This window comes from Chlamydomonas reinhardtii, chromosome 15, assembly GCF_000002595.2.
Source record: "Chlamydomonas reinhardtii strain CC-503 cw92 mt+ chromosome 15, whole genome shotgun sequence".
Taxonomy (NCBI): Eukaryota; Viridiplantae; Chlorophyta; class Chlorophyceae; order Chlamydomonadales; family Chlamydomonadaceae; genus Chlamydomonas; species Chlamydomonas reinhardtii.
Window position 1 is genome coordinate 1,691,535 of NC_057018.1, and position 14,556 is coordinate 1,706,090.

Below are 14,556 nucleotides of genomic sequence, written 5' to 3' on the forward strand. Positions count from 1 at the left end.
CTTCTTGACACACACACACACACGCACACACACACACACACACACACACGCACACACGCACACACACACACACACACACACACACACACACACACACACACACACACACACACACACACACACGTCGTGTTGCCTTCCCTCCTTGTTCTTACCTCTGACGCACACATCGCAGGTGATGAGTGGTGTGGTGGTCGGCTCCATGATGCCGCAGCAGCAGCAGCAGTCGCCGCCGTCACCGGGGGGCCAGCAGCGCCACCACCACATGCAGCAGCCCGGCGGCGGCCCGTCGTCACGTGAGTAAACAACCGCAATTGATTGCGATCGCGATAGCGATCACCAAATTGAAAGGAAAGTGATAATGTCGGCGAGGGGTTTACAAGGGGTTGGCGGCAGGGCGCTCCGGTTTTGCTTTTCTCGTACGGTACAGATACCCTTGCAACCGCTTGAGAGCACTTTAAATACGATGCGCAGCCCGCGACGCCGGCCCCTCACCGGACTTTTGGGACGTGATTCATTGGGCTCGGGCACACAATCACCTCCCGTCCCCTCATTCACCTTCTCGTACTGTTGCGTGCCCGCGCATCCCGACCCCTACCAGCCCCCACCCCAGCACGCAAGCACGCAGCAGCGCCCCCGACCTTTTCCCCTCCCCTTTCCTTCCCTTCCCTCGCCATCCGCCATCCCCTTCCTCTATGCCTCTTCACCCTCTTCCCCCATTGCCCCCCCCACCATAACGCGCAGGTGCCTACACGTCGGGTTTCGCGCCGCCGCCCCGCCCGCCGCCCGCCCCCACCTCCGCCGCCGCCTCCGTCGCCGCTTCCGTCACGGCGGCGGCCGCCGCCGCCGCAGATGCCGGCCTCGCCGCTGCCACTGGCGGCGTCAGCGCCCGCGCCTCGCCCGTTGTGTGCGCCGCCGCCGTCATGGTGGACGCCCCAACCACCACCACAACCACCTCCACGAGCAACGGCAACGGTAACGGAAAGTATAACGGTAACGGAAACGGCGGCAGCGCCTCGCTGGCGGCCGCCGCCACTGCGGCATCCGCCGCCGCCGCCCGCGCCACTTCGAGATCCAGCCCTAGCTCTGGATCTATCTCGCCTGGTGGTCCGGGCCAGCCGCCCATCAAGATGGTCCGTCTGGGCCCGACGGTTGACGTAACGGCCACGGCCACCACCGTAACGGTGACCGGCTCAACCGCCGCGGCGGCGCCGATGCTGTCGACTGCGGGTGTGATTGACGACGTTGAGGCCGAGGTGAAGCCGCCGGCGACGCCGGCAGTGCCGGCGGTGGAGCCTGGCTGCCTGGCTGGCATCTGGGAGAAGGTGCGTGGCTTTCTCTTGCAGTACCGTATAGGTTTTGGTGTTGTAAGCATCTTTTAGTAGTTGCTTTGCGTGTATCGCGCTGGCATCGCCTCACCGCGACGTCTGACCATGAAGCCACCCCTTCAGAATCTGGATCCAATGCCCATCTCCTTCTTCCTCTTCACAGGATCTGGACGCCAGCGATGTGGGGGGCTACGAGAAGGCGCTGGACCTGTGGCAGGTGGGGACAGGAAGGGGGGAAAGGGGGGAAGGGGGAGAGGAGGAGGGAAAGGGGAGGGGGCTGTCGGAGCGTGTCAGTGTGTATGGCACGCGCGCCAGGAGGCGGGCTGAGGGTTGGGGTTGGGCGGCTATTGTGGGAGGGCGCTGGACCTGTGGCAGGTGGGCAGAGGTGGAGTTTTAGAGCCCAAACTAAAGGGGCGAGGGGGAGGGTTACTTGCCCTAACTCTGTGCACCAACGCACTCTGTGCCGCACACCAACCACCCACCACCCACTTGTCTAACAACCCCACCCACCCGCTTGTCTAACGACCCCACCCACCCACTTGTCTAACAACCCCACCCACCCGCCCGCACACAGATCAGCGGCGTGCAGAAGGCCACCGCCCGCCTGATTGAGGGGCTGGAGCTGCACGCGGTGGCGCCCAGCAGCGGCCCCCCCGGCGGCGCCCAGCGGGCCCCCGGCGGTGCCTTCCACGTGCACTTCCTCACCATCATCCCCTACTTCAAGGTCACCGAGGTGTGGAAGGGGGGTGCGCGAGGTGGATGTAGAGTTAAAAAGAACGAAGACTTCATTGTGTGCGTATGTGTTTATTTATCAAATTATAAATTTATGGGGGAAGAGAGGGAGGGGTAGGGGTAGTTCATCCCTTACTTCAAGGTCCCCGAGGTGAGGAAGGGGGCTGCGAGAGTGGATGGTGTGTGTTAAATATACAAAATAATGCGTGTGGTTGTGGTTGTGGTTGTGCGTGTGTTTATTGGAGCGTGTGTTGGAAAGCGCAAGGCAAGGAAACACACTTCGGGCTGTGCGCGTCTGGGGATGAGGCGCTCAGGTCCTCCAATCCCGACGAACCGAGGGAGGCGTAATGTGCCTGAGCAGATGTGTGGTGGGGGACGGAGGGGTAGTTCATTCCAATCCCACCTCTGGCAATGGGCCGGGGAGGGTGTCATGGCCGGGGAGGGTGTCGGGGCCGGGGAGGGGCCAACGAACAGAGCTCAGGGTCCTGCCGGGAACACACGGGTGCACCCCACGCGCGCGCACACATGCACACACGCGTTTCCTTGGCATACACATACGCACGCATACCGTATATTTTTATTTGAAATCGTCACGAACAGACACCAACACACGCACACAACATGTCGCACACGCACACACGCACATCTGGGCGGGCTTCGTTTTGTTGTTTTCTTTTCAACACACGCACATGCAGGTGTACCCAATGGGCGGCGGCGCCCGCTCCAAGATGCGGCGGCGTGACCAGCGCGGCGGCGACGCCATGGTGGGCGGTGCCGGGGTGTGGTGTGGTCTGGTCTGGTCTGGTGGCTGTCATGGTGTGAATGGTCTGGAGTGGTTCCATAGGATGACGTGGTCACTGGGAGGCAGACGCCATGGTGGGCGGTGCCCGTGGTGTGGGAGGAAGAGCTGCCGCACGCCGGTATCTCGCTCCCCCTTCTCATCTTCAGATTCTTTTACATCGGGATTGATAAACACAGCACCACACACTCTCGAACAGCACCTCACAAGCGTACACACGCACACACGCATATAGCCCTGTTTCCTTGTACCAAACACGTATCCACAACCGCACACTCCCTCTCAACACCACTCACAGGCCTGCGCGGAGCGGGTGCCCACGGGGGTGGTGTGCCGGGCCAGCTGGGGCGCGCCCTTCGCCGGCGAGCTGGAGGAGAGCTACACCATCCCCGACCCGGTGCGTACGTGGTGTGTGTGTGTGTGTGTGTGCTTGTGTGGTGTGTGTGTGTGCGTGTGCGTGCGTGTGCTTGTGTGTGTGTGCACTTGTGTGTATGTGTGTGTATGTCTTTGAGGGAAGCGCTGGTGTCATGTGCTTGCCTCCACCCCTTGCCTGCCTGCTGGATTACGGTGCCCACACCGCACCCAGCCATCTGCCACACCTATACCCACCCACATACGCACCCGCCACACCTGCACACAGGTGGGCGCGCCCGACTGCATGCACGTCACCAGCACCATCCGTGTGGGCGACAAGTCCGCAACCACCCTGCAGGCGAGGGCGCGTTGTTTGCAGGGGGCGGGGCGGGGCGCGCTGTTTCTAGGCGGGATGGGGCGCGACGTGGCGGGATGGGGTGGGGCGGGACGTGGCGGGATGGGGTGGGGCGCGGGATGGGGTAGAGCTGTATGCCCGAGGGTAATAAATGCAGGGGCGGGCCGGCGGAGCAGTACGTGCGTGCGCTCCCTCTCCTTCTCTGTATCGTGCCTCTGCATTGCGCTGCTTTCCCTTATTGCGACGCGTTGTGACGAGCCCCACAACCTCCGCCTCTCCCTTGGACTTGTGATACTTGGGATTGGAATGACTTAACTCCCCCCTGTTATTCTCCTTTTGCGTCGAGTGGGATGGCGGAAACAAACCCCCTCCCCCTCCTGCACCCCCCGCCCCTTCCCCTCCCCTGCCGCACTCCCACCACCCACAGGTGTACCAGCGGCGGCGCAACTTGTCGGCGGCGCAGTTGATCAGCGCCAGCGAGAAGCGGAACGGCAAGGCGCACGACGTCCTGAAGCGCTTCGGCATGTAATAAGCTACGCACAACTTTCTCGCTTGTGTTGGATAGCACCGGTACTTTACCGCGTGACTTGTGCTTGCGGCGTGTGCGTGGTGAGGTGAGGAGAGGGTGGTGTGAAGGGAGTGAGGGGCGTGGCAGGCGGGGGCCGGAACGAGTGACGACGGGGGCGGTGGTGGCGAAGGGGGACGGGGGCATGTGGGTATCAACACACATACACACACGACACGGCACGGCACGTTGCCCAGGCCTGGAGCAAGACCAAGACCAATTGGCATGGGGTAGGACCAGACACAGCTGCATGTGCATAGATGGATAAAACTGTGTCAGCTGCTTGCTTTTTACCGGCAATACGGTACACGGAACACCGGTAAAGCGGTTATGCCTGTACTTGTCCATCAAGTCAACCTTTGCCGTAACGTGCCATCCGTTGTGTGCGCGTGTCGTCTGAGCACGTTGCGGGTGTGTGAGGTTAGTTGCTGAGGTCCGTGCGTCTGTGTGTGTGTGTGTGTGTGTGTGTGTGCAATTGTTGCAATGTGATTTAGATTATTCATTCATCGGCGGGAGGGGGTGTGGAAGCAAGGCGCCCGGCACAGGCTGACGCAGCAGGGCGGCCATTACGCACACAGACAACAACATTGCCGTGACGTAATAAGGCGTGATACCCACGTGACATACCTTATGGTGGTGGATGCCTAGGTTGGGGCGACGTCATTGGATGTGCGGCCCGGGGAGAAACGGGGCGAGGCGACGTGTTGGTTAGAGGCGGCATAATCGGAGGTGCGGGCCGTGCGGCCCAGGGGAAGAAGGGGCGAGGCACGTGTACCGTATGTGGCAGTGCGCGTAAGCGGACCGTGGGGGTTGTAGATACCAGCCCATACTAAACCAAACCCAATGCAATAGAGCTTGGGGGCTTGAAAAGCCTGTGCGCACGACACAAGCACAGACCGCACCTCTGCATTGACTGCTGCTAATGCTCATGCCGATGTATAGGGACATAACCAGGCGAGCGCGGCGCGTTTGTACAACAGGTGACCAGGTGTAACGAGCATGCACTTTTGGACCTCTGGTTCATTACACCAGGGCTGTGCCGCCATCATGTGGCAGAGAGAGCCAGGGAGCCAGGGTGGCCCCTTTGTCGCCGCAGTCGGATTGTTGTAAACTCCTTGCGGGCTCAGGTACTACAGAAACGCCAAGTTGTGTAATCTTATCAGCTCAACTGCCGTACTACTGGAATGCCAGGTCGTGTAATATTCCAAGCTCAGCTCCCGGGAGTGCCTCGGGAGTGCCCGCCTGTGCTGCAGGCCCCAGACTTCAGCGTGCGGGGCTCGGGTCTGTCATTGACGTGCTTCAGGATGTGTGTGGTCATCACGGATTCACGGCCCACAGCCGTGGCCCAGCCCCAGCCCTGGCCCAGCCACAGGAATGCAAGGCAGGACACCCAGCTTGTGGCGGGGCTGTCAGGATGCACAATGGCACCCTTGGTTGGTCGGACTGCACTTCTTGCAATGTCGCATTCATAATCTCATCGTGTGGCTTCGTAGAAGCGCGGCCAAAAACTCCAAAACGCTTCTCCGCATTCGGCGGGTTTTGGGCAAATTTCTACGGAACCCCTGCGGAAATTGGTGGATGCGTGCCGCCGTTCAAAGTGTTGTCGAAAGAACGTCACGGAAGGAAAACGCAATGGCTCGCCGTGGCCGCGGGGTTGGGGGGGGGTGTCGAAGGCGAAGGCTTTGTGAGATCTTAGGCGGAAAATCGCTACTTCTGGGGCTCACGACAGGCCACGTCGATGCTCGGACCAGCTCGGACCAATCTTTCCTAACTGATGGTTGCGCGTGCGGTGCGGCATCTGGAGATCACACATGATGGTTTCGCTCCTGTTGTAGGCGTACAGGTGCCTTCAGCGTCGATGCCAGGTCTGGCCGAGGGGCGCGGGAGTTGGAGGACTTCCGAGCCAAAAGTGTGCCGACGTCGGGTGCGCGAACGCCGTGCACGACCACGCTTCCTGGCGACCGCCATGCTGTAACCTGTGTCCTGCACGTCATCTACAACTGCATTTAGGACATCGCTTGGCGGGCCAAGCCCTCAGCCAGTGCTGACAATTAGTGGCACCATCAGCGCGCTTGCCGGACTTGACCAAGCCTTGCGTTTCTAGACAAATTAGTTACCTTTGATCACTGCGTATACATATAAATTAGGTTTGAATAGAATCGGGGCTAGAAATCAGAGCCCTGCTCGTTTCTGCTAGGGACGGGGTCCATGGCAGACTTATCGGCCCTGGAGGAGCTGTTATTAGGTGGATATGATGTCGGTGCACTGCTGGCTGCACAGGCGTCTGCCGGACAGGGGCCGGGTGCGCTGCTGGGGCTCGGAGGAGGCTTGAAGCCACCACTGACGCAGTCTGGGCTGGGCTGGGCTGGGCCAGCGCCCACTGACCAGAGCTCAATCTACCAGGTGCGACAAAAGGGCTCAAGCGGTGTTGGCACTTCGTTACGAGGATTCGTGCGAGAAGCTAGGTCCTGCAGCGGTTTCAAGGCTTCGCGCTGCTCCGAACGTGTATTGCGAAGCTGGTTTTATCGCATCGGCGGCTAACCTGCCAGCCCGGCCTCGTGTGCGTAAGGGTACCATTCCTACGCGACTCTACGTGCGCACTTTACCTTTGCCGCGCAGGAGGTCGCACAGAGCCTGGCTGCCAAGCTGGAGGAGCACCGTATGCAGCAAGTCCAAGTAGCGACGGCGCTGCAGGTGCGAGCAGGGCCAATGGTCGGTCGGTGAGGCAGTTTCTCTGCTTCGCCACGCTTCGAGCCTTAACGGGCCGTGCCCAGAGCGCACCTGTTCTTACATATCAAAACTGAAATATTCCCTGCAGACACTACAGCAACTGCAGCAGCAGGAGGCTCTCGCGAACCTGACGCACCAGTATTTGCACCAGCATGGCGCCCAGGCGCGCGCTGGCAACCCGTTCCAGCGAAGCCGCACGACGGACCTGGAGAGCCTGGGCCGCGGCCCGGCCGCCTACGACCCCATGCTCTCGCCGGGCGCGGGCGCGGCATTCGGCGCGGGCGGCCTCAGCCCCGCGGAATTCGGTTCGCACCATCGCGCCCAGCTCGCGGCGCTGCAGCAGGCCGCGGCCTCGGGCGGCCACGCCGGCCCGCACCAGTCGCTCGCGCTACGCGTTCCGGGCGTTGCGGGGCTGCAGCACAACCTGCCTGTGAGATCCTTCAGCTCAGAGCACCTGCTGGCAGGGCAGCGCCCGCACCACCGTCCGCCGCAGCAGCCGGGTGGCCCGGGGCCCGCGGGCGGTATGGGCATGGGCGTGGGCGGCATGGGCGCAGGAGGTATGATGGGAGGTCCCGGCCAGCAGCAGGGCCCGCCCGGCTCCGGCGGTGGCGGCGGTGGTGGTGGCGGTGGCGGTGGAAACGGGAATGGAAACGGCATGAGCGGCCAGGCCGGTGGCCCCAGCAAGAGGTGAGGGGGAGGGGGAGGGGGTTAGGCGAGGGCCACAGCGCGCGGGGGAAGGTAGTGTACTTGGACGCACATGCATCAGCAGCGCTTCGCCGAGTGTCTTTCCGGCTTCTCGATGCTTTGGGGGGTTCGCAGTATTGCATACCGTATGCGCCACGGTCGTACAGCTTCGTGCTCTGCTGACGTGCTGCCTAAATTTATTTCATATGCTGCTGCTTCCCATGAACACAAATGCGTGAATGTATGTGTGCCCAATCTACGTCTGCAGGGCGCCTCTGCGGCAGCCCTCCGGCCTGGGACCCAACGGCCGCAGCGGCCAGGCCGGCGGCTCTAACGGCTCCAACGGCAACGGCGGCGCCGCCAACGGCGCGGCTGGCAGCGGCGCAAACGGCGGCGGTGGCGGCGGCGGCGGGCAGCGTGGCGGCGCGGACGGCGGGCGGCGGGCCCGGTACGCTGCTACTGCCAAGGCCCCCTCGTGGGCGTCGGAGGACTGGCACCCCATGAAGGTGGGCGGGCGGCGGAGTTGCCGTTCGCGGGGCGAGGCGGGGATGACGGGGCTGCATAAACTGTCGGTGAAGCCATGAAGCCGTGAAGCCGTGATGACACGGCCATGCATACTCCTGTCCCTGTCCCCGCCCCTGTCCCTGCATGTGTGCGTTGTTCTCCACGCTTGCCTTTTCGCCCGCGCTGTTCGCACCTTCTCCCCACGCTCACTTCTCTTGCATCTCTCAACATTTTCATTCTCATCTCACCACATCACCCCGCCGCACCGCCGCACCGCTGCCGCCGCTGTCACCACACGCACGCGCGTAGGCCGTCATCGCGTCAGGCGCACACGCCAGCGGCGGCACCGGCGTCTTCCTGCCACACCTCGCCGCCACGCCGCCCGTCACTCCCGGCACCGCCGGCAGCGGCGCCGCCGGCTCTGACGCGGCGGCGGCGGCGGCCGCCGCCGCCGCCGTCAAGACCGGCCTCGCCTCGCCCGCCACCTCTGCCGGCGGCGGTCCTGGCACAAGTGCCGCCGGCGCCGGCGCTGGCGGCGCTGGCCTTGGCGGCGGCTTGGCATCGGGCCGCAACTCCTGCGACCGCGCCAGTCATGACAGCGCCAGTCACCGCCACAGCAGCGGCCACAGCCACGGCCACATCGCCTCCGCCCACGCCTCGCTGACCGGCCTCAGCGGCGGCGGCACCACCGGCGCCGCCGCCGCCGGCGCCGTCGGCCTAAACCTGGGCTTGGGCCTGGCGGCAGGCATGCACCCGCAGCACCCGCTGCTGCAGCACCAGCAGCACCAGCAGAACCAGTACCACCAGCACCACCACCAGCAGCACCAGCAGCACCACGCCAGCGGCGCCAACGCCCAGGGCGGCGGCTCCCTGATGCTGCCGGCACCCGCTGGCCAGCACCAGCACCCCCACCAGCACCACCACCACCTACCCGTCGGGGCCGGCCTGCAGCACGCCGCCTTCTCCGCCGCGCCCGGCACCGCCGCCGGCGGCGCCGCCGCCGCCGCCGGCGCCTTCAATGGCGGCGGCATGGGAGTGCCCGGCATGTCCGGCATGGGCATGGGTGCGCCGCTGTCGCCTCTGTCGCCGCGCGACGGCGTGAGCCCCTCCTGCTCCGCCGAGTCCAACGCTCTGGGCTCCGGCTCCGGCGGCCTGGCCTCCGGCGCCGTCGCCAGCGCCGCCTCCGCCGCCTCCGCCGCCTGCGCCTCAATCGCGAGCCTGGGCTTTGCCCCCGCCGACCTCGTCAGCGGTCTGGGCATGCTGGGCGGCAGCGGAGCCGCCGCCGCCTCCGGCGGCGGCGCGGCCGCCTCTGGCGGCGCCTACGGCGGCGGCGCTGCCGCCGGCTGCTACAGCCGCGGCACCACGCTGGACAGCTACAGCCGGGCCTCCACCACGGGCTGGGCTACGGCCTCGGAGCTGGACAGCCTGCCTGCGGCGGCCTCGGCGGCGGCGCTTGGCTATCTGGCGGCGGGCGGCGCGGCGGGCGCCAGCGGGCCGGACGGCATGAAGGTGAGGAGCTGGGGGTTGGAGGAGGGTTTTGTTGCGCGGCGGTGGGAGTAGCAGTTCGGGTCAGGGTCAGGATCAGGGGCGGAGGCAGGGGAGGTTTGGAGCACGGAGCGGGCGGTAAAAGGGCGTGTGGGCTCCAGCTTACGCCACAGCAGCCACCCAGCAGGGTCCTGCGACAGCCCTACCCATCGGCTAATTGTTGTCCCCCCCGCTCCCGGCCCGCTCCTGCCCCTGCTCCTGGCCTGCTCCTGCCCCATCGGTAACAACGCGCCTGCTACCGTATACTACTGTTCCTGGCTACGCCTTCATCACGTAAATAATCATCGTTTGTTTTACATAATCGTCGTTTCTTACATATTCGTTCATGAATTATGTAACCTCAGGTCGTGGCTGAGGAGCCGGAGCGCGAGCGCGCCGACGCCCTGGAGTTGGAGTGCGACTTCGCCTCGCTGGCTCGCGAGCTTGCCGAGCTCATGGGTCGCCAGCAGCAGGCGGCCGAGTAGCAGCGGCGACTGCAGGAATCAGGAAGCAGAAGCAGCGGCAGTAGCAGGCACAGCAGAAGCCTGTTGAGTTGGGATGGATGCGCCGCGACGCACCTCGGGCTGGCCGCATCTTTCTGCTCTTGCGGCGACGGCCATCAAGCTACAAAAGACAATAACGACAGTGGCAAACGAATAACTTTGCGCGTTGCGTTTAGCTGCGCGTGCGTTTAGCGGCGCGGACGATTGCAACGCCTCGCAACCAGCCGCCGGCGACCCGGCGAAGCCACAAAATAAAAGCGCGCCGATGGGCAGTGCCGGCGTTGGGTAACTCAACCTCTGCTGGTGCCGCTTCCGCCGCCACAGTAGCAGTAGCAGCGGCGGCGGCGGCGACGGTTTTGGTGGCGGTGGCGATGGCAGGAACTGAATAACTGGGGAGGCTTCTTCACAGCGTTTGTGGACTTCGTGCAGCCAGCAGCACATGGGAGAGCCTCTGCGTCGCCTCGGAGTGGCATCTGCGTCGTTTGGGAGGAGGCCAGCGGTGCTGCACCTCTCCCACGGCACTGTCGGATGCCCCGCGGCCCGCTGTAGCCCGCAGCAGCAACAGCAGCTGCAGCGGCCGTGGAGCCGCGAAGACGAGCCCTCCTTCTCGGGCCTCCGCCGCCCGCGCTGTCTCTCTGGTGTCACGTTTTGCAAGTGCGAGTGGTTGGTCGAGTGCGCATGTTAGCAGCGGTTGGCGGTTGGTGGTCGGCGCAGCTGCGCCCGTCGGTCGGATGGTGCGAGAGGCCGCGGAGGCGGCGGCGGTGGTTATTTTCTGCGGCATAAGGTTGCATTAGCACTACGTACTGACACGGCTCTAGATACTCTGCCTGTCCGTCCGTCCGTCTGGTTTGACTTTCTACTTCCATCCATCCATCTGTTCAACAATCACGTATATCCATGCATGTATGTATCGCATGTGGCTGATGCAGCGATTGAGGGAACACGGCAATGGAGGGACACGCGCACACACGCAGCAGCTCCTTTGAGCCGCCGGCTGCAGGGCCTCTCGGTGGCAACAACAACCACAACTGCATCAACAACAAACGCAGCAACTACAGCACAACTGCGCAGGTGTTTGTGTGTGCTCGGATACTTTTAAACTGCGTTTGCGGCGGCGGCGGGGTCTGCACTGCCGGGTTTGTTTGTACGGCATGCGCACAACGCGACCGCGTTTTGCCGTACGGCCTGTGGTCCCGGCACAAGATACACACGTGCGTGCACGAACAGAACACATGCACACACACATGCTTTGAACACTCTCACAAAGCATGGCTTCGTGTGGTTCTGTAGAGTCCACAGCCGCAAGGGTTCCACAAGACTTGACGGGGGTTTTGAAGAAGCGAAAGGTTTCGTGTGCGTCCACGAATCGCACACGGCAGCAGTTGACCGCCGAGCTTTGAATTGATAATTGCATGGGTAGATATAAATAAGTATCTATATCCGTGTGTTCCCCGGGGTACGTAGGCGTGTGAGCGTGACCCAGGCGTCCGCGCGGTGCGGCTTTGCCATAGACGGAGTTTCGTAACACGCACACACGAATGCGGAGTTTTATATTACGCACACACGCACGCGGAGTTTCGTCAACGCACACATACACACGGATGGATACGGTCTCCATTGGCTGCGCAGCCCCTGTGCACGCCTGGGGAGCTCAGGCCGGCGCTGTTGCGGCGCAGGGTATGTGTCGTACACGGTGCCTGACAAACAACCGGGGTGCGAATGTGACGTTCGACGTGTGGGTGTGTGGGTGTATGCGCGCAGCGGGTGCTGTGAGGGCACGCACACGCATAGTGTATGGTATGGTTTGCGGGAGGAGGGGACGGCGACGCGGCGGGACACACGGGGCAGAGGCTCTTGGGGTGGCCGGGTGGGCGGATGTGACGGGATCGTGGCGTGGCGGGGCGGGGCGGGGCGTGGCGTGGCGGGGCGGGGGCGGGGGCAGGGGGCAGGGCACTGGCGTGGTGGTTGAACACGTGCCCTGCCTCCGCTAGGAATGCACAGGGGGTGGTGGAGGGGTGGCAATGGAGCCCCCGAGATCGGGTTTCTGCGAGGGCCCGGTGCTTGGGGTGTTTGGGGCCTTGGGGTTTGTCGGGTCGGGCGACAGGGGTCGAGCGGGGCCACGCGCTGCATCCGCCTTTTCGCCGCATGCAGGACACGTGAGGACCGCTGTCAGTCATATCAATGCCAGCCCGATGACGCGGCAGGGGGTGCACGAGGGACGCGCACGTGTGGCTAGGCGCATTGCGTTCTATCCAACAAGCATGCAGCCACTGGTTGAAGAGGCTGTATGTCATGTTTCCGGGCTAAATTGAGGAATTCGATACTCATGTGTGCTTGTGGATTGCGGGTTCGGCCCCGGCTGACGTGGCCGACCCAAAAGCCACGGTTACCGTTACTGGCGGTTGAGAGCGGCCGTTGAGATCGTGGCTTGTCGGGCGCCTCACTCGGAGCGCGGTATGCTGATAGCCAGCCCGACGGATGCCCGCGCGAAACCCGCGCTGCAGGCTTTGCAGCGGAGCGGGGCGCGGGCGTCGGCGGGACGGCCATGGCTGGGAATAACGAGCGAGAGTGAGGACGTTGCCGTCTGCTCACGCACTAATAAGGCGGTAGCTGCGGCTTTGTGGCTCGGCGCAGGAGCAACCAGAATAATAAAAAAGGTCAACTGCTACCGTATACAAACAACAAGACGCGGGCTGGGGTTAATTTTCCGGCCCGCGGCCACCAGGAGAGAGAGCGTGGGGCTCCAGGCAGCGGCGGCGCACGCACATTTGTGGTTGATTGCCTACTACCGGTACTCTATGGCTGTGTTGAGAAGCCGCATTTGGAGCGGACGTGCAAATGGCAGAAAAGCAACGGCATGGCTCGGCGGATAGTAGGTATATCTTGCACAGCATGTGGCGTCTGTCATTCTGTGGGTCTGGGCGGCTTGATTCGTGGGGTTGCCAGTGCATTGGAGTGTGCGGCAAAGGGGTGTGTGCGTGTGTATATGTAGCGCAACAGGATCGGCTATGAAGGATTGAGTGTGAGCCACATTGTATGAGCTAACGAGTGCGCTCGCACACCGCACTTAAACACACACGCACAGTCGCCGCGCTAACACGGCGTCGCACGAAATAATGATGGGCTAGCCGGCGGGTGCGGTGGCGACGCATGTCGCCCAATCAATAAGGAACAGGCAAGCCGGTGCGATGGACGTTGGAGACACGAGCTTGTGGCGACTGATTGTGCGTGTGCATGTGTGTACGCGTGTGCGCGGCGGAGTGGGTGTCTCACATATACAGAACAGTGGCTGCAGCAAAACGTTTTAAATCCTGTTGTTGTGTGTTGCCTGTCTTGCGCATGCGCTGGGCTTCGTTCACAGTCGGGTTTAACACCACGCGAACGACGCAGGAAGCAGCAGCAGCAGCACACAGCAACGATGCGCAACAGAGCCAGTTGTACCTGCGCGCACGCACACACATACACACATACACACACACACACACACACACACACACACACGCGCGCGCGCGCATGCACACACACGCACGCATGCATGCACGGTGTAGTGTGGCAGGGTCGCGCCGTCGTGACCGTGTGCGGTGTGCCATTTCGCCTTACGCGTCTCCAGCATTCGCATGACGGTACGCATTCCTCAGCCCGGCAGCCGCCCTCGGCAAACCCAGTCATTGCTTGGTTTGGCGCTGCGGCCCAGTTCCACTACTTGCTTGGCCTCCGCTCCACGACCCTTTTGGCGCAGCCATGCCATGCTTTAGGTGATTGCTGCGCTGGCCAGGCTCGAGCAGTCAAGCCAAAGGATTCGCCTCCTCCGTTTTTTGTTGCCCCTGGGACCACATCGCGTTGTCCCCCTCCACCCCGTGACCCGTGTGCTCCCTCCCGCCCCACCCCCTGCACTTGAAAATGATCCGACAGCCGCGGGCCTGCGGCCCTGCCCCTTTCGTGTTTCCTTATGCATCAATGGCGCCTGGGCTGGGCATAACCTGTTTCTCGGGGCTACGCCAACCTGTTTCCCTTGCCCTGTCACGTGACGTGACGTCGCCCCTGGCCCCTTAAGCTCCCTCGCCCCTTTAGCTCCGTCCCTGCCTCCCTTGGGCCTGGGCGCCTCACCTCCCCGTGTCGGCTTGGTAAGCGGTGGCGGTTTGGGCCGGGCAGCAGTGCTCGTATCTTGTAGATGCTCTCAGGCACCCGGCATCTACACATGCGTAGATGACCCTGACCGCGGCATCTACACTTAAGCCCCCAAGCCCCCCAAAACGTCTACGCTTCCCCCATTTTTGCGCCCAAACCGGCCAAAACCGTCTACACTGCGTAGATGCGTGGCACCCAAACCCAAAAATTTTTCTCCGCCTTCGGCGGATTTGGGCATATTTCTACAGTGTAGATGGAAGATACGAGCACTGCCGGGCAGCGCTCGTATCTTGTTTTCGGGGTGATGTCTAGGGCCACACAAAAACGGCCGGGTGGCCGCCGTCTTTTGTCTG

General features: G+C 63.0%; 3 protein-coding genes across 3 annotated transcripts in view; all 3 read left to right on the forward strand.

Moving 5' to 3' along the window:
• CHLRE_15g644051v5 (uncharacterized protein) overlaps positions 1–5,342 on the forward strand; it is a 29,108-nt gene extending 23,766 nt beyond the window's left edge. The window contains exons 8-15 of the mRNA XM_043070729.1: positions 173–293; positions 742–1,322; positions 1,489–1,542; positions 1,900–2,058; positions 2,753–2,821; positions 3,155–3,253; positions 3,497–3,568; positions 3,993–5,342. Coding sequence (XP_042916556.1) covers positions 173–293; positions 742–1,322; positions 1,489–1,542; positions 1,900–2,058; positions 2,753–2,821; positions 3,155–3,253; positions 3,497–3,568; positions 3,993–4,094 — 1,257 coding nt within the window. The 3' untranslated portion in view covers positions 4,095–5,342. The remainder of the gene's footprint in view (positions 1–172; positions 294–741; positions 1,323–1,488; positions 1,543–1,899; positions 2,059–2,752; positions 2,822–3,154; positions 3,254–3,496; positions 3,569–3,992) is intronic.
• An 801-nt stretch (positions 5,343–6,143) lies between these two features.
• Positions 6,144–11,995, forward strand: CHLRE_15g643750v5 (uncharacterized protein). The gene is made up of 6 exons (XM_043070726.1): positions 6,144–6,533; positions 6,750–6,824; positions 6,949–7,547; positions 7,813–8,050; positions 8,358–9,557; positions 9,938–11,995. The coding sequence occupies exons 1-6, from the start codon at positions 6,339–6,341 to the stop codon at positions 10,055–10,057; spliced, it is 2,427 nt and encodes an 808-aa protein (XP_042916557.1). The 5' UTR covers positions 6,144–6,338; the 3' UTR covers positions 10,058–11,995.
• Positions 11,996–12,063: 68 nt separating this feature from the next.
• Positions 12,064–13,394, forward strand: CHLRE_15g643740v5 (uncharacterized protein). The gene has a single exon (XM_043070725.1). It carries the CDS (start codon positions 12,097–12,099, stop codon positions 12,385–12,387), a length of 291 nt encoding a protein of 96 aa, XP_042916558.1. The 5' UTR covers positions 12,064–12,096; the 3' UTR covers positions 12,388–13,394.
• Positions 13,395–14,556: the final 1,162 nt, after the last annotated feature.

Bases quoted from the DNA above. Each gene is read 5' to 3' on its own strand.
- CHLRE_15g643750v5 (XM_043070726.1), top strand. From the start codon at position 6,339: ATGGCAGACTTATCGGCCCTGGAGGAGCTGTTATTAGGTGGATATGAT. The intron at 7,548-7,812 runs GTGAGGGGGAGG...CTACGTCTGCAG, and splicing joins GCCGGTGGCCCCAGCAAGAG to GGCGCCTCTGCGGCAGCCCT. The intron at 9,558-9,937 runs GTGAGGAGCTGG...ATGTAACCTCAG, and splicing joins GCGGGCCGGACGGCATGAAG to GTCGTGGCTGAGGAGCCGGA.
- CHLRE_15g643740v5 (XM_043070725.1), top strand. From the start codon at position 12,097: ATGGAGCCCCCGAGATCGGGTTTCTGCGAGGGCCCGGTGCTTGGGGTG.